The sequence below is a fragment of the Cuculus canorus genome, chromosome 5 (assembly GCF_017976375.1).
Source record: "Cuculus canorus isolate bCucCan1 chromosome 5, bCucCan1.pri, whole genome shotgun sequence".
NCBI lineage: Eukaryota > Metazoa > Chordata > Aves > Cuculiformes > Cuculidae > Cuculus > Cuculus canorus.
The window spans coordinates 63,977,656-63,995,398 of record NC_071405.1 but is presented as its reverse complement, the minus strand read 5'-3'; the positions used below and the strand labels follow the sequence as shown (position 1 = coordinate 63,995,398).

The window sequence follows — 17,743 nt, the reverse complement described above, 5'->3', positions numbered from 1 at the left end:
GGCCTGTTGTGACAGGAAAAGGGGTAATGTTTTTAAACTAAAAGAGGGCATATTTAGACCAGATATAAGGAAGACATTTTTTACAGTGAGGATGGTGAAAGACTTAACAGGTTGCCCAGAGGTCATAGAAGCCTCATCCTGGAAACATTCAAGGTCAGGTTGGACTGGGCTCTGAGCAACCTGATCGAGTTGAACATGTCCCTGCTTGTTGAAGAGGAGTTAGACTGGACAACCTTTAAAGGTCCCTTCCAACCTAAAGCATTCTATAATTCTATGACTCCAACCTGAAGCCAATACACCCTGACTTGCCTTCTGCAGACTGATCATCTCCAAAACTCTATCTGTGGAATTTTGTCTCAGACAGTCTCAAAGTCAGTGATGTCAGTCTCTTTCAGTATAGGACTAGAAAGCAATGCAAGCAAACATCCTCCTCTCTCAAAGGCAACAAATACAATCAGAAAACCGCTTGAAACTCAATTATCTACAGAATACTAACCCAATATAAAAACAACACACACCAAAAATAAAAATCCCACAATCAAGTATGGAAATTGAAAAGAACAACCGAAGCTACTTATGCAGAATCCAGACTAGGAGAAAGAAAAATTTAATACAGATAAGAAGTAGTATAAACGGAACCAAAGCTCTTAAGTGCTTAACAGAAATAGCAGGACAACTACTGTCTTTGCAGCCACAAAACATGAAGATGGCTCAATGTTTGTCCAGCTTACACATATGGCCAGAATTAAAATTCTTCATCTTTGAGTAGCTGCACAACAGCATCCCAGTATACCTTAAAATATACTCAAACAGCTAGAGGAAAAGAAGTATCTCCTGAGTGACCACTTTTGAGGAGCCTCTCACATTTTGAGCACATCAGCAGCTTAACTAAATACCTTATTCTTCAAAGACAAGTCATCAGAGCAGAATAAAAGTGTTATATTTTCCAGGTCCTTTTGTTATTTGATGGTTATGGGGGGCAAGACAACGCATCATGTTCCCACACTATTACAGTGCACTCTCTCACCCCACAAGACGGAAAAATCTTTTGGGAGAAATACTAGACTTTTCAAAAAAGTCAACAGGTATCAGACAACATTACTCTTAAGCAAATATAATTTTCTTTAGATCTGGGTTTATAATCTTGCTGTCTGCAAGTATTCTTACAAAGTTTAACATGCTCAGATTCAAGATATTACTTCTAGATTCTAAGCGTAATTCTTCAAAAAGTAATTTGATCTTCATTACTGGTGAATGTCTGTTTTATATAGCTATACACAGTAGCTGCATACATCCATTTTTAAAGAACACTAATTCAGACAGCGACCCACCCGTAAAGTTAGTTTGGTTTGGGTTTTGCTACATGAAAAGCAAACAAAATATATATTAGACTGTCTACACCGCTCTACTACTCCTTGCCTTTCCTCTTCCTTCCCCTTCCTTCCTGGGTGAGGAGGGGAAAGCAAAAGCAAGTGGGAACAAAACACAGCTCTTACCTTTAGGCAAGGAATCAATAGGAGGTAGAGGTTAAAGAGAGAGATGTTAGTATAAATTTGACTCCCAAAAGATCAGTGCCTCAGGTTTCACCTGATTTTTTTTTTTTTAATGGCAATAATGCAGTATAAGAGTCTTCAAAAACAACTATTAGGTTCACCACTTGTAGTAGCTCTTCTGGAAATACTCCTCTTAAGAGATGGCAGTAAAACTGAATTTTAGTTTAAGAAAGAAAACCCTTCAGTTTTACTCTTGCCAAAACTGTTACCACCATCTTACAACCAAAACCGTATTACAGAACCAAGAAAATGTTGAAAAAAGGTGCTGTTTTAATTTACGCTAAACAACATCCAACTGGTGTCACCCATTTAAAGATGGTCCTGCTCATGCTTCAGCTCCAGTTCAGTTTCACACTCTCATTTCCTTCAGATAGAGCAATATAGCATTTACGCAACTTCAGAACAAGCAAGATCTACACACTACCTGAAAATGGTGCTCACCATCTTTACAAACAAAAAAGATAAAAAAACAAACAAAACCCAGCCATAGGTCACTTCCAAAACTCGAAACAACTCCCCTCTCCTAAATGCAGTCTTCCGTTGGACCATCAAGATCATTCTAGTCGCCTCATGGTCACACAGTAATCAAGTTGAAAGCAGGGACAGACACACAACCAGGAATCCAGGGAGAAAGGAGAGAAAACCATACTATCAAATTTCACCCTAGTGCAAATACATGTCAATATTTTATGTTATACTAGAGAGCTGCAAGTTAAACAAATTGTTTCACACCTTTCATCTATTGAAAGTATTCAAGTATTTCATTTAGAATTTCATGTACTCATGTATTTCAGTATTTAGAGAAGAAATGTTTCTGTTTATAACAAGTTAAAATGCAAAATGAGTTAGTTACTGACAAAACAAAGACAACAAGCTAACTCATTAAACTACACCAAGTATCTGTTTTCTGCAATGTAAAAAGTGAATTTCAGAGCTTTTTAACAGATGAAGTAAAATACATCGGCAACAGTGAGACATGTAAAACTGCAATGCCACTGGATTAAAAGTTATTTGGCACTAGGGAAGTGATAAGTGTTCTAAATTACAGGAAATAAATGCAAAACTTCAAATGTTTGCCAAAAAAGAAAGAAAACATTTGTGTAAATAAAAACAAAATACCACTATATTATAAACATACAATTTAAATAACATACTCTGCTTTTAAAATCTGCTTTTCTCATGACTGTTTTTTTCTCAGGTAAAATTTTAAAAATACTACAAAATACCTCTTCAGAAAAGGAGAAGCTTTACTCATTACACAAAGTGGGTAAATCTTTCGTCTAAAAGTTCTCCTATCTTACCTGTATCTTCAATGAATTGCACACATTTTTCAACAAACAGAGGTATTGGTTTCTCAGGTGTAACCAGATCCTGTAGAGGCATCCCAAAGTAATTACTTTCCCAGTTTCTACGTATTGGAGGAGTGAATGGCTTAGGTTTCTTTTTCGGCTACAACAAAACAGAGTTATTTAAGTAATATTAAAGTAATATTATAACTAACTCATATTGCAACCATTCAGTTAAAACAAACAGATCACACATCTGTCAGATATTAAAATTCCTCTATTGCAAACAGAATAAACATAAATGTACTTTCAAAATAGCATACATTAGATAGCAAACACTCCAATAACTTCTAACAGATTTGGTCATTTTTGTATCACATTAAGAACAGGATGACTCAATGCACCAGTAATTGAAATACTATAGAAACAAAAAAAAATGCACTACGCATAGAGTGCTATAACAAGTCTTTACATACTAACTTTCAGCACCACTCACAAAGGAATCTATGTGAATCACATTTGAAGCACACATCTATCTTACCTAGGATAAGACGTGATGTGTCATATCACAAAAAAACCCGAAGCCTATTCTGTATGCATCTCATTAAATATTAAATAATCTTTATATTGCTAGAAACATCATGATGCAGAATGCATAGCAATTAAATCTCAGAGTCAGAGTTGCAGGCACTGCCATTAAGCACGATTGCTTTCTTAGAGACACAAGATTTTAGCCAAAAGGAGGTTTGCACCCATGCATATCTAATAAGACAATGAGTTTCATATGGACTTGTCTTTCTTGCTTTTATTTTTTTTTTCTTCTTAAGGGGCATCTATCAGATCAACTGATATATCACCTTCAGATCACCACAAGAATTAATATCATACTAGACACCATGTTTCACCCCTGAATACTGATGAAAATATTCAAAGATGGCCATAGAATGTGGTCAATCACCTGTCTATACAGAGGTAACTAAATATGGAAACTAAATCAGTATCACCATTAAAATCTAGCATTTTACCTTTACGTTTATATGCAGTAAGAAGTTAGTTAAATACAGTTACATTTTAATACAAAAGCTCTTTGGTCAACATCTAACAGTACAAATAAATAAAAAAACCCAACCAAACAACAAACTCAAAACAAAAAGCACAACAGCCACATTTAAATTTAATAACAAGGTTTCTAGAACTTTATATAAAGGTTACACCTCAAACAAGTACTAAGACAAAACATGTCTCATTTCTATGAGAACTTCTAGACTTTTGTACCATCAAATTTACTGAATTGGCCCTTACAGATTATCTAGAACTTCAAATCAGCAAGGTACGTAGTCATGATAGACTTGCCCACAGAGAATTAATGAGCTGAAGCTGAAGTCTATGGGAGAAAGTGGAAACTACAGTGTACTTAGTATTTCTGTAACCATCACCCTACAGCACCTCTAGAACTTGTCAACACTTGATAAAAAAAAATATCTATTAATCAAAGCCTTTCAATAACCCAACTAAAGAAGTAGGACTTTTTATGTGGAATGTCTCTAGGTAAGAAAGGTTGTTCTTGAAATCAGCAGCAGAGTACTTGTGATTGACCACAAGAATAGAAATCAAACAAAAAATTAGGCTTATCTTTCAAATGTGGGATTTCTAGAAGAGGTTCAGCACTTATAATTTAAAAGGAAGGAACACTTACCAGAGAGGTCTTCAAAACATTAGAAAAAAATTGGTCTCCAGCATTCCATTTCTCAAGTTTCACATTAACAGGAAATTCAATAAAAATTTAGGGAAAAAAGCTTAAGCTAAAACTTAAGGATAAGATTCCATGACTAAACTAGACAAAACCTAAAAGCATTTTTTTTTGAACTGTCAACTCTTTGCATCACTTTTATTCACCTGTGACAGTCCCCTGCTTTGAAGTTCCCAGCACACAACCTAGTTCATTGGCCATTTTCTTTTTAGTGATAAAAACACTGTTAAGCATTAAATTATTTATTTAAGTTAACCAGCACCTGAAAAAGTTGAGTAAATTCTCAGATTTTGGCAGAGATGGATTTTTGCCACAGGTATTTTTAGTCCAATAGTTCTGTTCAAAAGACCTATATCACAATATGACACTCGCCTAATACGGCGTACAGCAAGCACTAATGTAGGCACAAAGAAATTTGGTATGCTGCTTCTACATGACAATAAAAAAGGACTAATAAGCAAGTTAGAGAAGACAAGAACCAGGACAACAGTTTTGTTAGTTAATCCTAGCAAAAAGCTCATTGTTTCACCACCTGTTTCATGTTCATAATTAAAACACAAGCCCAACACATAAACCAGAAATCTAAGTTTTCATATACATCTGGGTTTTTTTTAATAAAAAATTAGATTGCTGCTCTAATGTTGAGCTTTCCACCATCAGTTTCAACACTTGCTTCTTGCTGAAGATGACTTATCTTCATACCATCACAGAGGTTAATGCAAACCTCCAGCTGATCCTTTACGTATTTTTTGACTCAGAATTCCAAAGGTGCCTTGTGTTGCTGATATCAAAAGCATCTACCTGCTATATTGCTTTAACCTCAGTAGTTAATTACTGAAATGTATGTTGCAAAAGATTAGCTGAAGTCCTGTTAATAAAAGACAAGGTAAACATGAAAATATGTGTTCTAGCATAGCACAGTATCCAATTCTTGACTTCAAACCAAAAAATATTATTATAAAAAGAATAAACGCACAAAAGTGCAGATTTAAACTATAGTCAAGGTTAACCCTCTTGACTGAAGGTACCACGGAACCAGCTAAGCAGCACTCATCTACAGAGAAACTAGGCTGAGACTTCAGTCAGCTGTGAGTTTTGACAGTACAACACACGTCAATTTTTAAAATTAACTTAGAAAACTGAAAAACTGCCCAAACCTATCCATGAAACCCCTTTATGGATGGGTTGCTTACTCTAGCAAGTTCCCTACGTTCAAGAGGGGCTCCCCTTCTCTTTCTCCTCTCACTTCCACCCCACCAGAACTACTAAAGGCGAAATACAGTCACTTCTCTACCTCCCCAACACTTCACTACTACTTTTAAAACAAAACCAATTTTCTGCCTACTTCATTTGCAGTCAGTTCTAAGGTCATGGAGGGCAAAGTCAGTAGTTTCAGAACTATTAAAATACTTCATAAAAGCAGGTACCATGAACAGTATTCATTTCAGAGGCTTAAAGTATTTGCAATCTCTAATTCACAGCTAGCTCATCAGAAACTATACGACATATGAATAATGCAGATGATGGTCCCTAACAGGCTCCCTCTTTCTTCCCCTCATCCCCTCTGCCATTTCTAGAGTTCCAGCTTGCTACATTAAGCTTTAAACTACAGAGGCTCAAGAAAGCACATGGCTCCAAATATTACTTTTAAGAATGCTAAATTTGAAAGGATGAAAACTGTAAGTACAGATTTTTATATCTTCTATAGTCCTTAGGAGGAAAAAAATCACTGCACATTCCAGTCTGAAGTAGACAGTTCTTTGCTAAGTCAACCATTGAATTTACACATAAACAGCTGAACAAAAACGCCAGCTGATCTCCCACTTATCACGTTTACCACAGTCTTATTAAAACTGAGATCAACACACATGGGCTATACAGTTCCCGACACTATTTCAGTAACAGTTTCAACATAAATTTCATATAGTTTTGAAATTATAATGAGAGCAAACAAGTTTAAACATAGAAACACAGATGTCAAACCTGTACTAATATCATGTTCTAAAACAAGTCAGAGTAAGATACATGAGAATTCATCTGGGCGCTAGTGTTTTTTTCTTGCTGAAATACTGAGACAAGTTTTCAGATTAATTTAAATTAAAAAGCACATTACAATCATCTTGGTATAAAGGAAAATAGAAAGAACATAATTCACAGTCATCTTTGGAAACAAATGATGTCTGCAAACAAGGTTACAAGGCATAATGTTTTAAAGCTCCGTTTTTCAGCTTTAATTTAACAGCACAGTTGGGAACTCCAGCCACCAGAAAAAAACAAAATAAAATAAAATCAGACTTAGAATAAAAAAACCCCTTTTAACTATTTGTCGAAGAACAGAGAAAACTTTTCAGATTTAATAATGTCAAAGGATTATCACTGGTCAGTTAATTTACTACATTGTTCACAGGATCTCTACTGATAGGATTTGTTTTCAGAAGTACTTCAAATAATTTCTTCCATACAAAAATTTGAAAGACACATACACTAATCTTATTCCTACTTTTAGAAATGCATTAACAAAATAACTCTTCTACAACGAGGCAAGAAGCCTGCAGAAGTCATTTTAAGATGAGGCTCTGTCTTTCCCTTTGTAGAAATTTATGCAGGATATTTGCTGTTCTTAATGTGCTGGTGAGGATAAAAACTGAAATAACTATACTTCATAAAAGGGGAAAAAGTACAGCCTAAATTAGACACTCAATATATCTCGAAGTGTTCAGAAGAATAAGAGCTCTAAATGAGACAGCTAAATTTTTAATACTCCTCAATTCCATAGTAAAGCTAAATAACAATGGTATTAACTGTAACTATATGGAATAGCTGCAAGTTCCCAGATCAGGTAGGCTTCCTGCTGTACGGAGAATAATTAAGTTAAGACAAGGGTCAAAAAATCCTCGTAATTATTTAATGTAGTAATACCAGATAAATCAATAATAATTCATAAATAATTTTGTAATATTTCTATCAAGCCTGTTTACACATAAGAACTTGGTGAGAAAAACGAACAGCCATGGAGCACTGTGGTATGAGCCTCATATCAATGCATAAACTGCATGACAGTTGCAGCTTTAGTGTTATAATCCACACACAAAGAGGTTTCTCCTGTCAGAAATGTAAGAACCCTTCCTCCAGGAAGATCCTTATCCTCCAGGAATGTTCACTGCCCTTTCATGTCCTGAAGTCTCCTGCATTTTCTCTCTGTTGCCCTATAACTCAAGTTAAAACTAAAGGCAAAATTAATTTATTATATGTACAGCAAGGCTGCTGCTTTTAAAGAGACTGGAGTGTACCAATACACAATGATGTTCTACACTAGACCTTAGCATTACAGTGTTCAAGATTCTAATTGAGATAAGCATCTTCTTGCAATTACCACTTGCAGTTTGTGAAAAAGACAGCGAGATGATGGAACACACATCTCAGCTGGAGAGGTCTAACTTGGCAAAGTGGAAACAGCTGAGGGAAAGTTGCCTATAAACATCGTACTCTGTGCTTAGTTCCTCCTCCTCATTTGTGAACACTGTTAAGGAAATGAATAATCAAACACAGAAAGCATGTTGATATAGGGGAGAGTTCACTCTGTATAATGCATTTAATCTGAGATAAAGTACTAGGTTCTTTCTCTTTAGAGAAACTTTCACAGGAAATGTTCCATAGGGGGAAAAAGAAAACAAAAACAAACATTACAGCTTAACAAATACTGGCACTTGAAAGCTTTCAAGCACAATATGCACACACAACTCCACACCAACTTGGCTAAAAAAGACAGTCTGCTTTCATTTTCCTCCTTCTCTCAACTCTTCTTCATATACTTCCCTACTAGAAAAAACAGCAAATGTAAGACCATACAAGAAATTTCTGAGAACATTTAGAAACATGGCAATAACAGAAAATATGATAAAGGTGGGTGGGTGTATCATAGGTTAAATTATGCTACCCTTATTGAACCTTCTCCATTTAAAATTTGTATTCTTTTCTAGAAGCAATGAAACTACAACCAGATGGTTTTACCAATTTGGACTTCAGATGTGGACCAATCTGGACCAGGCATTTTCTGGTGGCATACAGGAAACTACTGTGACCACTGGAGTAACAGAAATGGTACATTTGACAACAAAAAGAACAAAGTCATAGACTAACATAAAAATCACACACTGGAAGGTACATGTACTATAACCTATACTATGCAGTTGGAATGTGCATGTACTATGTGTATGTACTACTACATGCATGGACTATAAACCACCTGTACTATATGGCAGGAGGTCGTTAGCTGGAAATTACCAAGGACTAGAATAGGCCAAAGGTTCCTAAAGTGACAACAGCTACAGGTGAGAAAAAGTCGGGTGCAATAACACAAATGGCTCAGGTAGCATTTTTTCAGTACAGATCAACAAATATTAAGATTATATGATGCACTACTACGGCATTCTTCGCAGTACTACAAAAAGTTTCAGTCATTCTCAATCGAAAACTACGTTCAGAGGGAATTACGAAACCTTTTTTAATCTTCTAAATCTCAGTTTCAGAAGCAGCCACATTCTGTTCACCTGTTCAGAGGTGGCAGACATCAGAAAAGGAAATACATTTCAGGAGATAGGGTACTACAAGGAAAGGTGAACACTGAAAACTGCAAGAAGATTCCTCACCAAGACAGACAAAATATAAGTTCTGGAGGAGTTTTACAGAATAGTGATAATAAAGGGATAAAAGTTTTCAGAGAAATTACTTCTGTGATAATTGAAAACAGAGCTCAAGGATGGTTACTCCAGCTGACTACCACTACACAGAAACAAGAACTGAGAACACAAACATGATGTTATGGACAACAACAATGGGCAAATAATTCAGACCAAAGCACATTTACTTAACTTCTCTATGTTTTAAATTGTTTAATTTTATTTTGTATAAGCAATGTAAGAGAACTTTGTGAGTAACATTACCTGCTCACCATAGATTTGTCATTGCTATACTTCCCACAGTAAAACATTTCAATTTACACATCGGAATAGCAACAAGTAGAACAAGTCTGAGTATTTATTTCTGCCTTTAATAACCTGTGATCACAACAGTTTTTTTTTTAAAAAGTCTGGTACACAGGTGTTAGCAGATCAGTCAAACTACAATTGTTAATTTCAGGGATGTAAAAAGGAACTGCTGTTTTTCCTATTTTCCTACTGTTTGCCAAAACTCCTTTCCTCCTTCCCATCTATCCAGCTCTTGCCTTCTTCCCTTCAATTTTTTTAACTGAACCCTACAATCACTCTGCACCCATCCCCTGCCTCCCTGTACATGAGATCCTAGGACCCATACATTTACATGATTTCATCTTGTGAATTGGGAGGCTGGGATCTAAAAGCATCAGCACAGAATGAACATCCTTCAAGCAAGGTCATGTCTCTTTACTGAAATACATTACCTTTAAATGTTTTCTTATTCTGCGCTGGCCTTTAAAACCATTTCCAAAACCTCCAAAAGGAAAATAAATACCACTTTAAGAAACTTTTGTTAAATTTAACTTTAAAGGAATTGTCATAAATGGGGGAAGAGAGGAAGCCAATTACAAAAAAAAACCAAAACAAATCAAGGCCCCCAAACATTTAAAAAAACAGTTATAAATGTCAAAACCTTAATAGGCAAATACTATCTCTAGATAAAACCTGCTTTGCGTAACTGAAAACTGAAGTGCAAAAACCACAAGTGACATGCATAGGAGCCTTCTGCAAAACCATGCAATAAACATATCCAGAAACACCACATCTCAAACTCCTCAAACCAGCAAAGATGAAAGGAGTACCAAGAATGTTAAATCCTATTTGGTCTTCTAAAAGCAACAGCATACCTCAGAGCTGATTTATTTTTCTATTTTTTAAAAAGATCAATTTGTGGTCTTTGAAAGAAAATGAGGACTTCAGACCTCAAAGGCTGAGGTTTAGCAAACAAATTCATTTTGTTCATAAAGTTTCTGTATTTCAGAATCATTGTAATTCGAGCAAGAATAGCTACATGTGTCTTATGTTCCCTTCACATACAGCTGAACAATTTAGAAAAAGTATCCAAAAAGAGATTTAAGAAATATTCAGAAAGGCTGCAGAAGTTTTACATATCCCTTTCACATTCAAAGGGTCAAAATTGTCAAAAAAACCACAGCGAGTACTCTGCAAACAGTGGAGGACTAATATCCCTCACATGGTCTAATTAACACTAAACAAGGAACGTATCATTTGAATTATTTTTGAGCTTATGTAATTAAAGACTGCTAGCTGCTCACCTAGAACACAAGAAAACAGAGTAAATAAGTTCCAAAACTAATAAAACTGCATCTCTCTTGCAAAAAAAAATCCCAAACAACAAACCAGTTAATAAAAGCCAAAAGAATATAGTACAAACTCAAACAACTCATCACATGAATTAGAACTTCTCTCACTTCAATATACTGCATGTCAACACACATAGAAGTGACTACTTATCAAAGCACTAGACACTCAACATCCTTAGATATTTTGAATGCTTGCAAACACTTTAGCTATGAAGTTATATTCGCTTTCTCCACCATTACAATAATTTTTACTACTTCTATTAAAAGTTTTCTCTGACAAGTTTGAAAGCATCAGCCCTGGACCACAATTTGCAAGTAAAAAAACAAACAAATTAAAAAAAAACCCAACACAGTGAAGATACTTTGAAGAAAATTTGAAACAATTTCTGTACTCTTCAAGGGTCTTAACCACTGCAAAACTTTAGAACGGCCCGAAACTTTCCAACTTAGGCTACCTCTCAACAGCTCAAAGCCAAAAGAGGCTTTGGTAAAGATGGAGGGTTCCTGACACAATGTCAGGAACAGAAGATCCCACAGTTTAAATATAAATATCCAACTTGGAAGAACTTTGTCAGCTCAACACAGCTGAGACAGTAGTAGGATCGTGAATACTATATCTCAATTTCTATGTACCAGGATTATTTCAGTCAAAAGTATATAAATTACTGTTTTCAAAAACATTTAAGCTTCCCAAAAAGAATACCTTGACGTATTTTTAACTGTATGATTTTACGCCCACAAGACATCATTACCTATGCTTATGAGTAAGCCATAAGAAAATGCAGTGCCCATTAAATCAGTCATGTGTAATTCAAATCACAGCTGCATACTAGGAAGTGCAATTCAGAATTTAAACCATTAGTAAAATTTAACTATGGTCTACTTGAACAAAACTGATTTCTAAATGCTATTCAAGTACTACCGGATTTAACCTAAAAAGGACATTTTTGAAATGCTACAAAAGACAATATTAAAAAGGTCAACCTATTCTGAGACAAGAATAAAACATCTAACCAACCGGAAACACTCCTGATTCAACGTTAGACAAAAACTACATGCAAGACAATGATTGCTAGCCTAAAATTAATATCTAAACTATACAGAGTATACACCCACTATCCATAACTATACCTCAACACTACTTCAATATAATGATTTTTAAAACAGTAAGTAAAAAAATAAGTAACTATCGAACATAAAGATCAAAATAAAACACTGACATTTTTCAAACAGTGTACCATTATTATTTAGAAATCCACACTGGGCAGACATTTTGTTCCCCTTATTTTGTTTGAATGGAGGACTGTACAGGTAGCATAGCTTTCAACTTTACTGCCCACACTAGGAAAATGCAACAGTCAGTAAAACCACTAAACAAAGTTTCCTTCTTGTGCTCTTCTTTTGGAGTTCCAGGTAGACAACTGAGAATTAAAAAAGAAACCACCCCTTTCATTCACGAGCCCTGAAGAACTGAAAGAACCAGTTCTACCTAAGAACTCATAAAGCAGGTTTCTGGTGGTTGTTTTTTAAGAAAGATGTTATGATTAACATAGAAGGCTCTGTTGACCAAATTCTGCCATCACTTACTCATGTGGGAGACTGCACATGTACATACAGAAGCGAAAAGAACACTGAACAGCTAATCAGGGAGACAAACCACCTCATTCCCTCAGGTTTGCTAGTTCCAAGCAAGTTGAGTAGAATCTTGGACAAAACCCAAACAATGTTATACCAAAATGTTAAAGAACTTGTTCCATAACAGGGTGCAACTCTAGCATATTTTGACTTTTCCCTTCTTACAATGTACCAGAAGTAGAAAAAAAAAAATTAAAAAAAAAATAAAATCAATTAACTTACCTTCTTATCTTCTTTTACTTTGTGGGGTTTCTTTTTCATTTTTTTATCATCCAATTCTTGATCCGATGTAATAGCAGGGTTATCTATGCCACCTTTCCATGTTTCAACAGGTGAAAGAAGTGGGTCTTCTTCACTTCCACGATGTCTTCCTTTTCTTTTAGTCTTAGAGGTGGTGAAAGCCTCATCATCACTTGCATCCGAATGCGTTCTCCTATAGTAAGACTTAGCTTTGCTGAACAGAGTCTTAGACTTATATTTGTATTTTGAAGGCCGCCTTTCCCCATGACTTTTGGATATTCTATCAGAAAACCCATTTTCTTCCTCACCATGGGTATTTATTACAATGGAGTTTCGAACCTTAATAATACGATTCTGACTATCATCTGGAACCGCATAGATATCATCTGCAAAGCCTTTCTGTTTGAAAATAGTGTCAATAGGTTCAGCATAGTTGTCAGATTGGTCTACATCTTCTGGTGGTGCCATAGGAACTCGAGAAGGTTGTTTCCTGGGGTTTTTGCCAATACCTGCCTCAATGGTTTTCAGGAGGTTAGGATCCAGTTTTTTCACATTTGTTTTTGGAACAAGTGGTTTCGGTTTTATTGGAGGAGGCACTTTATGGTTGCGTTCATGGTCATGACAATTGAGTGGTGTACTGTGAACAGGATACTCATTTCCTTCCAAATCCAACCGGGATTTTGAACGGTCACTTGGTGCTGGGAGTAACCTTACATCATCACCAATTGGACTGTAAGGTGGTGGTCCTTCAGCATCATCCTCTGAATCTAGATAATTATAGTCAAGGGAACTTCCTCTGGGAGATCTTGGAAAAACATCTTCACTTGTATGTGTTGTTTCCCTTGTACTGTCTGACATATAAGAACTTTCAATCATGTTTTTCTTCTCTAATACATCACTGAAGAACAATGTGAAAACCTCAGTTTGACGATGATATTGAGATAATGAATATAAAGCTGTAAACTTTGCAGTAATCTCTGTTGCTATGTGTTCTCCTTCAGTCATGAGTTCCTTGATTGCTTCATTCTCAAAGAAGTCTGCCTGGCTATCAGTTACAGCCACTAGCTGGACAGGAATTGTATCCTGAACTTCAGAAAGAAATGCCCGAAGCATTCCCATGGATGCCTTCCGCTTTGCAGAATAGACCAGTATATATCCATGAACAAGTTCATCTTTCCTTACACCAATTGAAGAATGATATGACAAAATAGTTATCTGTATTCGACGCCTCTTTTCACCTATAATTTTATCAAGCATCAAAGAATTATTCTGGCCAGCCTGAGCAGCACTACAGGAGTGAGAGTCAAGGAAGGGCGAAAGAATAAGATCCACACTAAAAGGATCACCACACATGGCACACATGACAATTCTTAAGTCAGCTTCTGACAGATCTTTAATGATGGGAACTGGACTTACAACATCAAAATTGTGTTTAACTGCTTCCAGTACTCCCCTGAGAGCTTGTTTTATTTGGGTCTCATTAAATTTGCGTGGATATGTACCAGCAGGCACATCTACAAAAGGACATTGTAATTTGTTGGCCAGTTGCTGCCCCTGATGTCTTAGAATAGGTAGATTCTTGCCAACACTGTCCCTGTGGTTAGCCAGTATTAACGTAAATGGAAGATTAGCCATATACTTGTCTCTCCTTATCTGAGATGCTTCAGCCCGTATTTTTGCAATGCACTCCCCAATAAAATTCAGTGATTCAATAGAGTTAAACACACAGAAACAACCATGTGGTTTGAAGGCCGAGGTCCACAACTGAGTCAACAGGTACGGGGATTTTGCATCAACTGGCCTAAGATCTAGTTCGTATATTTTTCCATCTAATGCATATTCATCATCAGTAGATTGCGTCCGAATTTCATTGGCCAATTCTTGTGCAAGGCCATCTTTGCCCAAAATGAAAAGGTTGACTTTATCAATGTTGGCACTGTCATGGTATAAATTTGAGCGGCCATGGTCTAGTTGCAGAAGACTGCTGGCAAGTAACTGCTCTACTTTAATATCCGTGCAATTTTGGCCACTAAGACAAGTTTCTTTAGTTGGGTGATAAACAAATCCTATGTGTTTAAGCAGAAGAGATTCTCTATCTGGTGCAAGTTTCTGTAAAGCTTTGTATCTAGGTTCTTCACTCAGAACTGCATGAATTTCACTCATTTTATCTGAACTCGGTGTTGCATTAAGATCCAGGTCATAAAACAGCTCTGAATGTTCAAAAAGCATTTCCTGAAACTCCTCTTTGGCTTTTTCAACAATCTCCCTCTGATGCCTACCATACACTTCCTTACTATCTCCATCAGTGATATATTTGAATGCTTCATCCTCCACTACAAAACATATAACTTCCTCCCATGGCTGTCCAGGTGAAATGAACTGGATTTTCTCAAGAGTTTTTTTGAATTTCTCCTTCATTTCGACCCTCCTTTTTTCAGAGATAAGATGCTGCACATGATTTTGATAAACTTTCTCTGCCTCCGGCGTAGTGAGAAGGTCAAATGGAATCCTTCTGTCATTCACTTTATCTATATGGTCAGTTTCATCCCAGGGTGTTTTTTCAAGCACCACAAAACATGACTGGAAGTCAGGCCTTTTCTCCATTAACTTCAAGGCTTCTGACCAGCTCAAGTGTTCAATCTCATCAAGACTTGACAGAAGAGTATTAAGAGCTCTTGGCAATGCATTAATGTATTCTTCTTTTCTTTTTCTAATATGTTCCTGTTTAAGCTGCTCTATGTGTTTTGAAAACGTATTTTTGGCCTTTTTTGTACCTTCCAAATTTATGTACTCTTCATAATCAGGGTGGTTTTTCAGTTTATTACTAACAGTTTTCCAAGTTGCATGATAGTCTCTCACAGTTTGCACAAGTTTTTCAAACTTATCTGTTGCTGTAACAACTAACTGTCTTTGACTCTTATAGGCATCCAGATAGGGGATTATTTTAGGTTTACCACGAGTTTTATCCATCATTTGTACCAGTGCAGTAAAACATGTTTCAACATTGACGTTGAATCTTGCCGACGTTTCCACTACCACAAGGTTCTTCTTATTTGAAGCAAAGGCCTGGACCTCTCGCAGATAATGATCCACACATTCATCACATTTCGTTGCTGCTATTATTATGGGTTTTTTAGATTTTGAGAGCTGGATATAGAGATTATTCACAAATTTAAGTTGATCATCAAATTTCCTATTGCATCCTTGGCTTACATCGATGCACAATAAAAACCCATCTATGCTCAATTTCCCTTCAGGCATTTGTTTTTGTTCAAAGTCTTGCTCCAAGCCGAGCTGATCTGTGCAAATGTACATTAGTTTTTCTGCTGACTGCAGTTTGGAGGCAGCTGCACGTTTTATATATGGTTGTAAATTCGTACTTCGATGAGGCAAGAAAGTCTGATCATCAATGAATTCAGTCTGTTCAATTACGTGAATTCTGCACTCAATTCCATCCTCACCACTCTGTGTTATGTCACCCCAGTACAAAAAGTGATCATTGTTAACAACTCTTCCTCCAAAGTCAATTGTGCTAAGCACAGAGGTATGCTCAGGATAATATTCATCTGCTTTTGAACGAATAAATCTATTGCACAAACACGACTTTCCAACTCCACAATTACCTTTATCCTTTTCAGTTCCAGACAGTCCAACAACACTAACAGTATAAGATGGGGGACGTGGCTCTTTGTTTTTTGCCATCATAACTTTCCTCTCATCCTTTTGCAATTGTCAAGGTAACTGTATGTGGTTTTCATTCTGGAAAGGTTCCCATAAATTAAGTTGCGTGTCCAGGGTTCCAGAAATAGCTTTCAGTTGTTCCTGCTTCAGCTTGTCATTGAGAGAACCTCAGATAGCCAGGATGAGGATCATCTTCCTAAAAAAAAAAAAAAAAGAAGAGAAAAAAAATTTAAAGATTGCAGGTATTTCTTTATTTATGAGAGTAAGAGATTTTTAGAAGCACTTTTGCTTGTTCACACTGAAACTGTTTTCTATGTATATGAAAATTTTACAACTACTTTACTGAGTATACTTGTATAAACCCATAATTCATTCATGTTAATGCTACTTATTTCACAAATTTAAAAACAAACAGTATTCAGGTACAGATTAATAATAGTTCAAGACCTATTCTGACAGCTGAGCAGCATATTTCTAAGTAAAAAACCCAAATACAACACCCAACACTCCAAGTTACTGTTTTCCTTCACAGCTTATGGGTGCTGGGAACTAGAAAGCATTTTTCACTGTAATAAATGCAACACAAAAAACTCTAAACCCAATCCAATGTTCGCATATACATCAGTTCACACTCAAAATTCCACTGGATAACATGCTTATCTGCATGAACAACACTACTTTTGTATGCATTTGGGAGGTCAGTTTTAGGTTTCAGTAAAGAAATTTTCAAATGAATAAGTAAACCCAGGAAGTTTGCAATGTGGCTCAGCCATTACCTATCTGCAGAAGTAAACTGCTATATTTGTATACTGACACCAAACTACTTTCAAAACATTTCTAACCTGAATTCTATAGAAAAATACAAATATCATTATACAGATACTAGGTACAGAAGAAAAGACTTTGACTGTCTGAGATTTTAAGATTCCAATGTAGTATCATTCCTTCTGTCTCTAGGAAAAATACAAAAACTTTTAATAACTGTAAACAAAAACTACTATATCTATACTCAAGCTTCCACAGAATTCATACAATATTCCAGTGGCTTTATTGAAGCTGCTGTCAAGTGTAACGATTACCACTAACTCAGTTATTAATCAGAAGATTTTGTTTCTAAAGTAGTAAATATCTTTCCGTTTGTGGTATGTATGTAAGCAATTACATTATGAGGAAGACATAAAAAAACTGAATGGCTGAATGACTGGGCCGAGCAGGCTGTGGTCAGTGGCATGAAACCTTGTTGGGGGCCAGTAACTAGCAGTGTCCTCCCGGGGCCAAC

General features: G+C 36.0%; 1 protein-coding gene across 2 annotated transcripts in view; it reads right to left on the bottom strand.

Annotated features, from left to right (window-relative positions):
• The window catches only part of ARHGAP5 (Rho GTPase activating protein 5), a 49,365-nt gene that overhangs the window by 21,495 nt on the left and 10,127 nt on the right, over positions 1-17,743 (bottom strand). For both annotated transcript variants that reach the window (XM_054067652.1, XM_054067653.1), the window contains 2 exons: positions 12,766-16,660; positions 2,855-3,002 (listed from right to left, as the gene is read on the bottom strand). In XM_054067652.1, coding sequence (XP_053923627.1) covers positions 2,855-3,002; positions 12,766-16,488 — 3,871 coding nt within the window. In that variant the 5' untranslated portion in view covers positions 16,489-16,660. The remainder of the gene's footprint in view (positions 1-2,854; positions 3,003-12,765; positions 16,661-17,743) is intronic.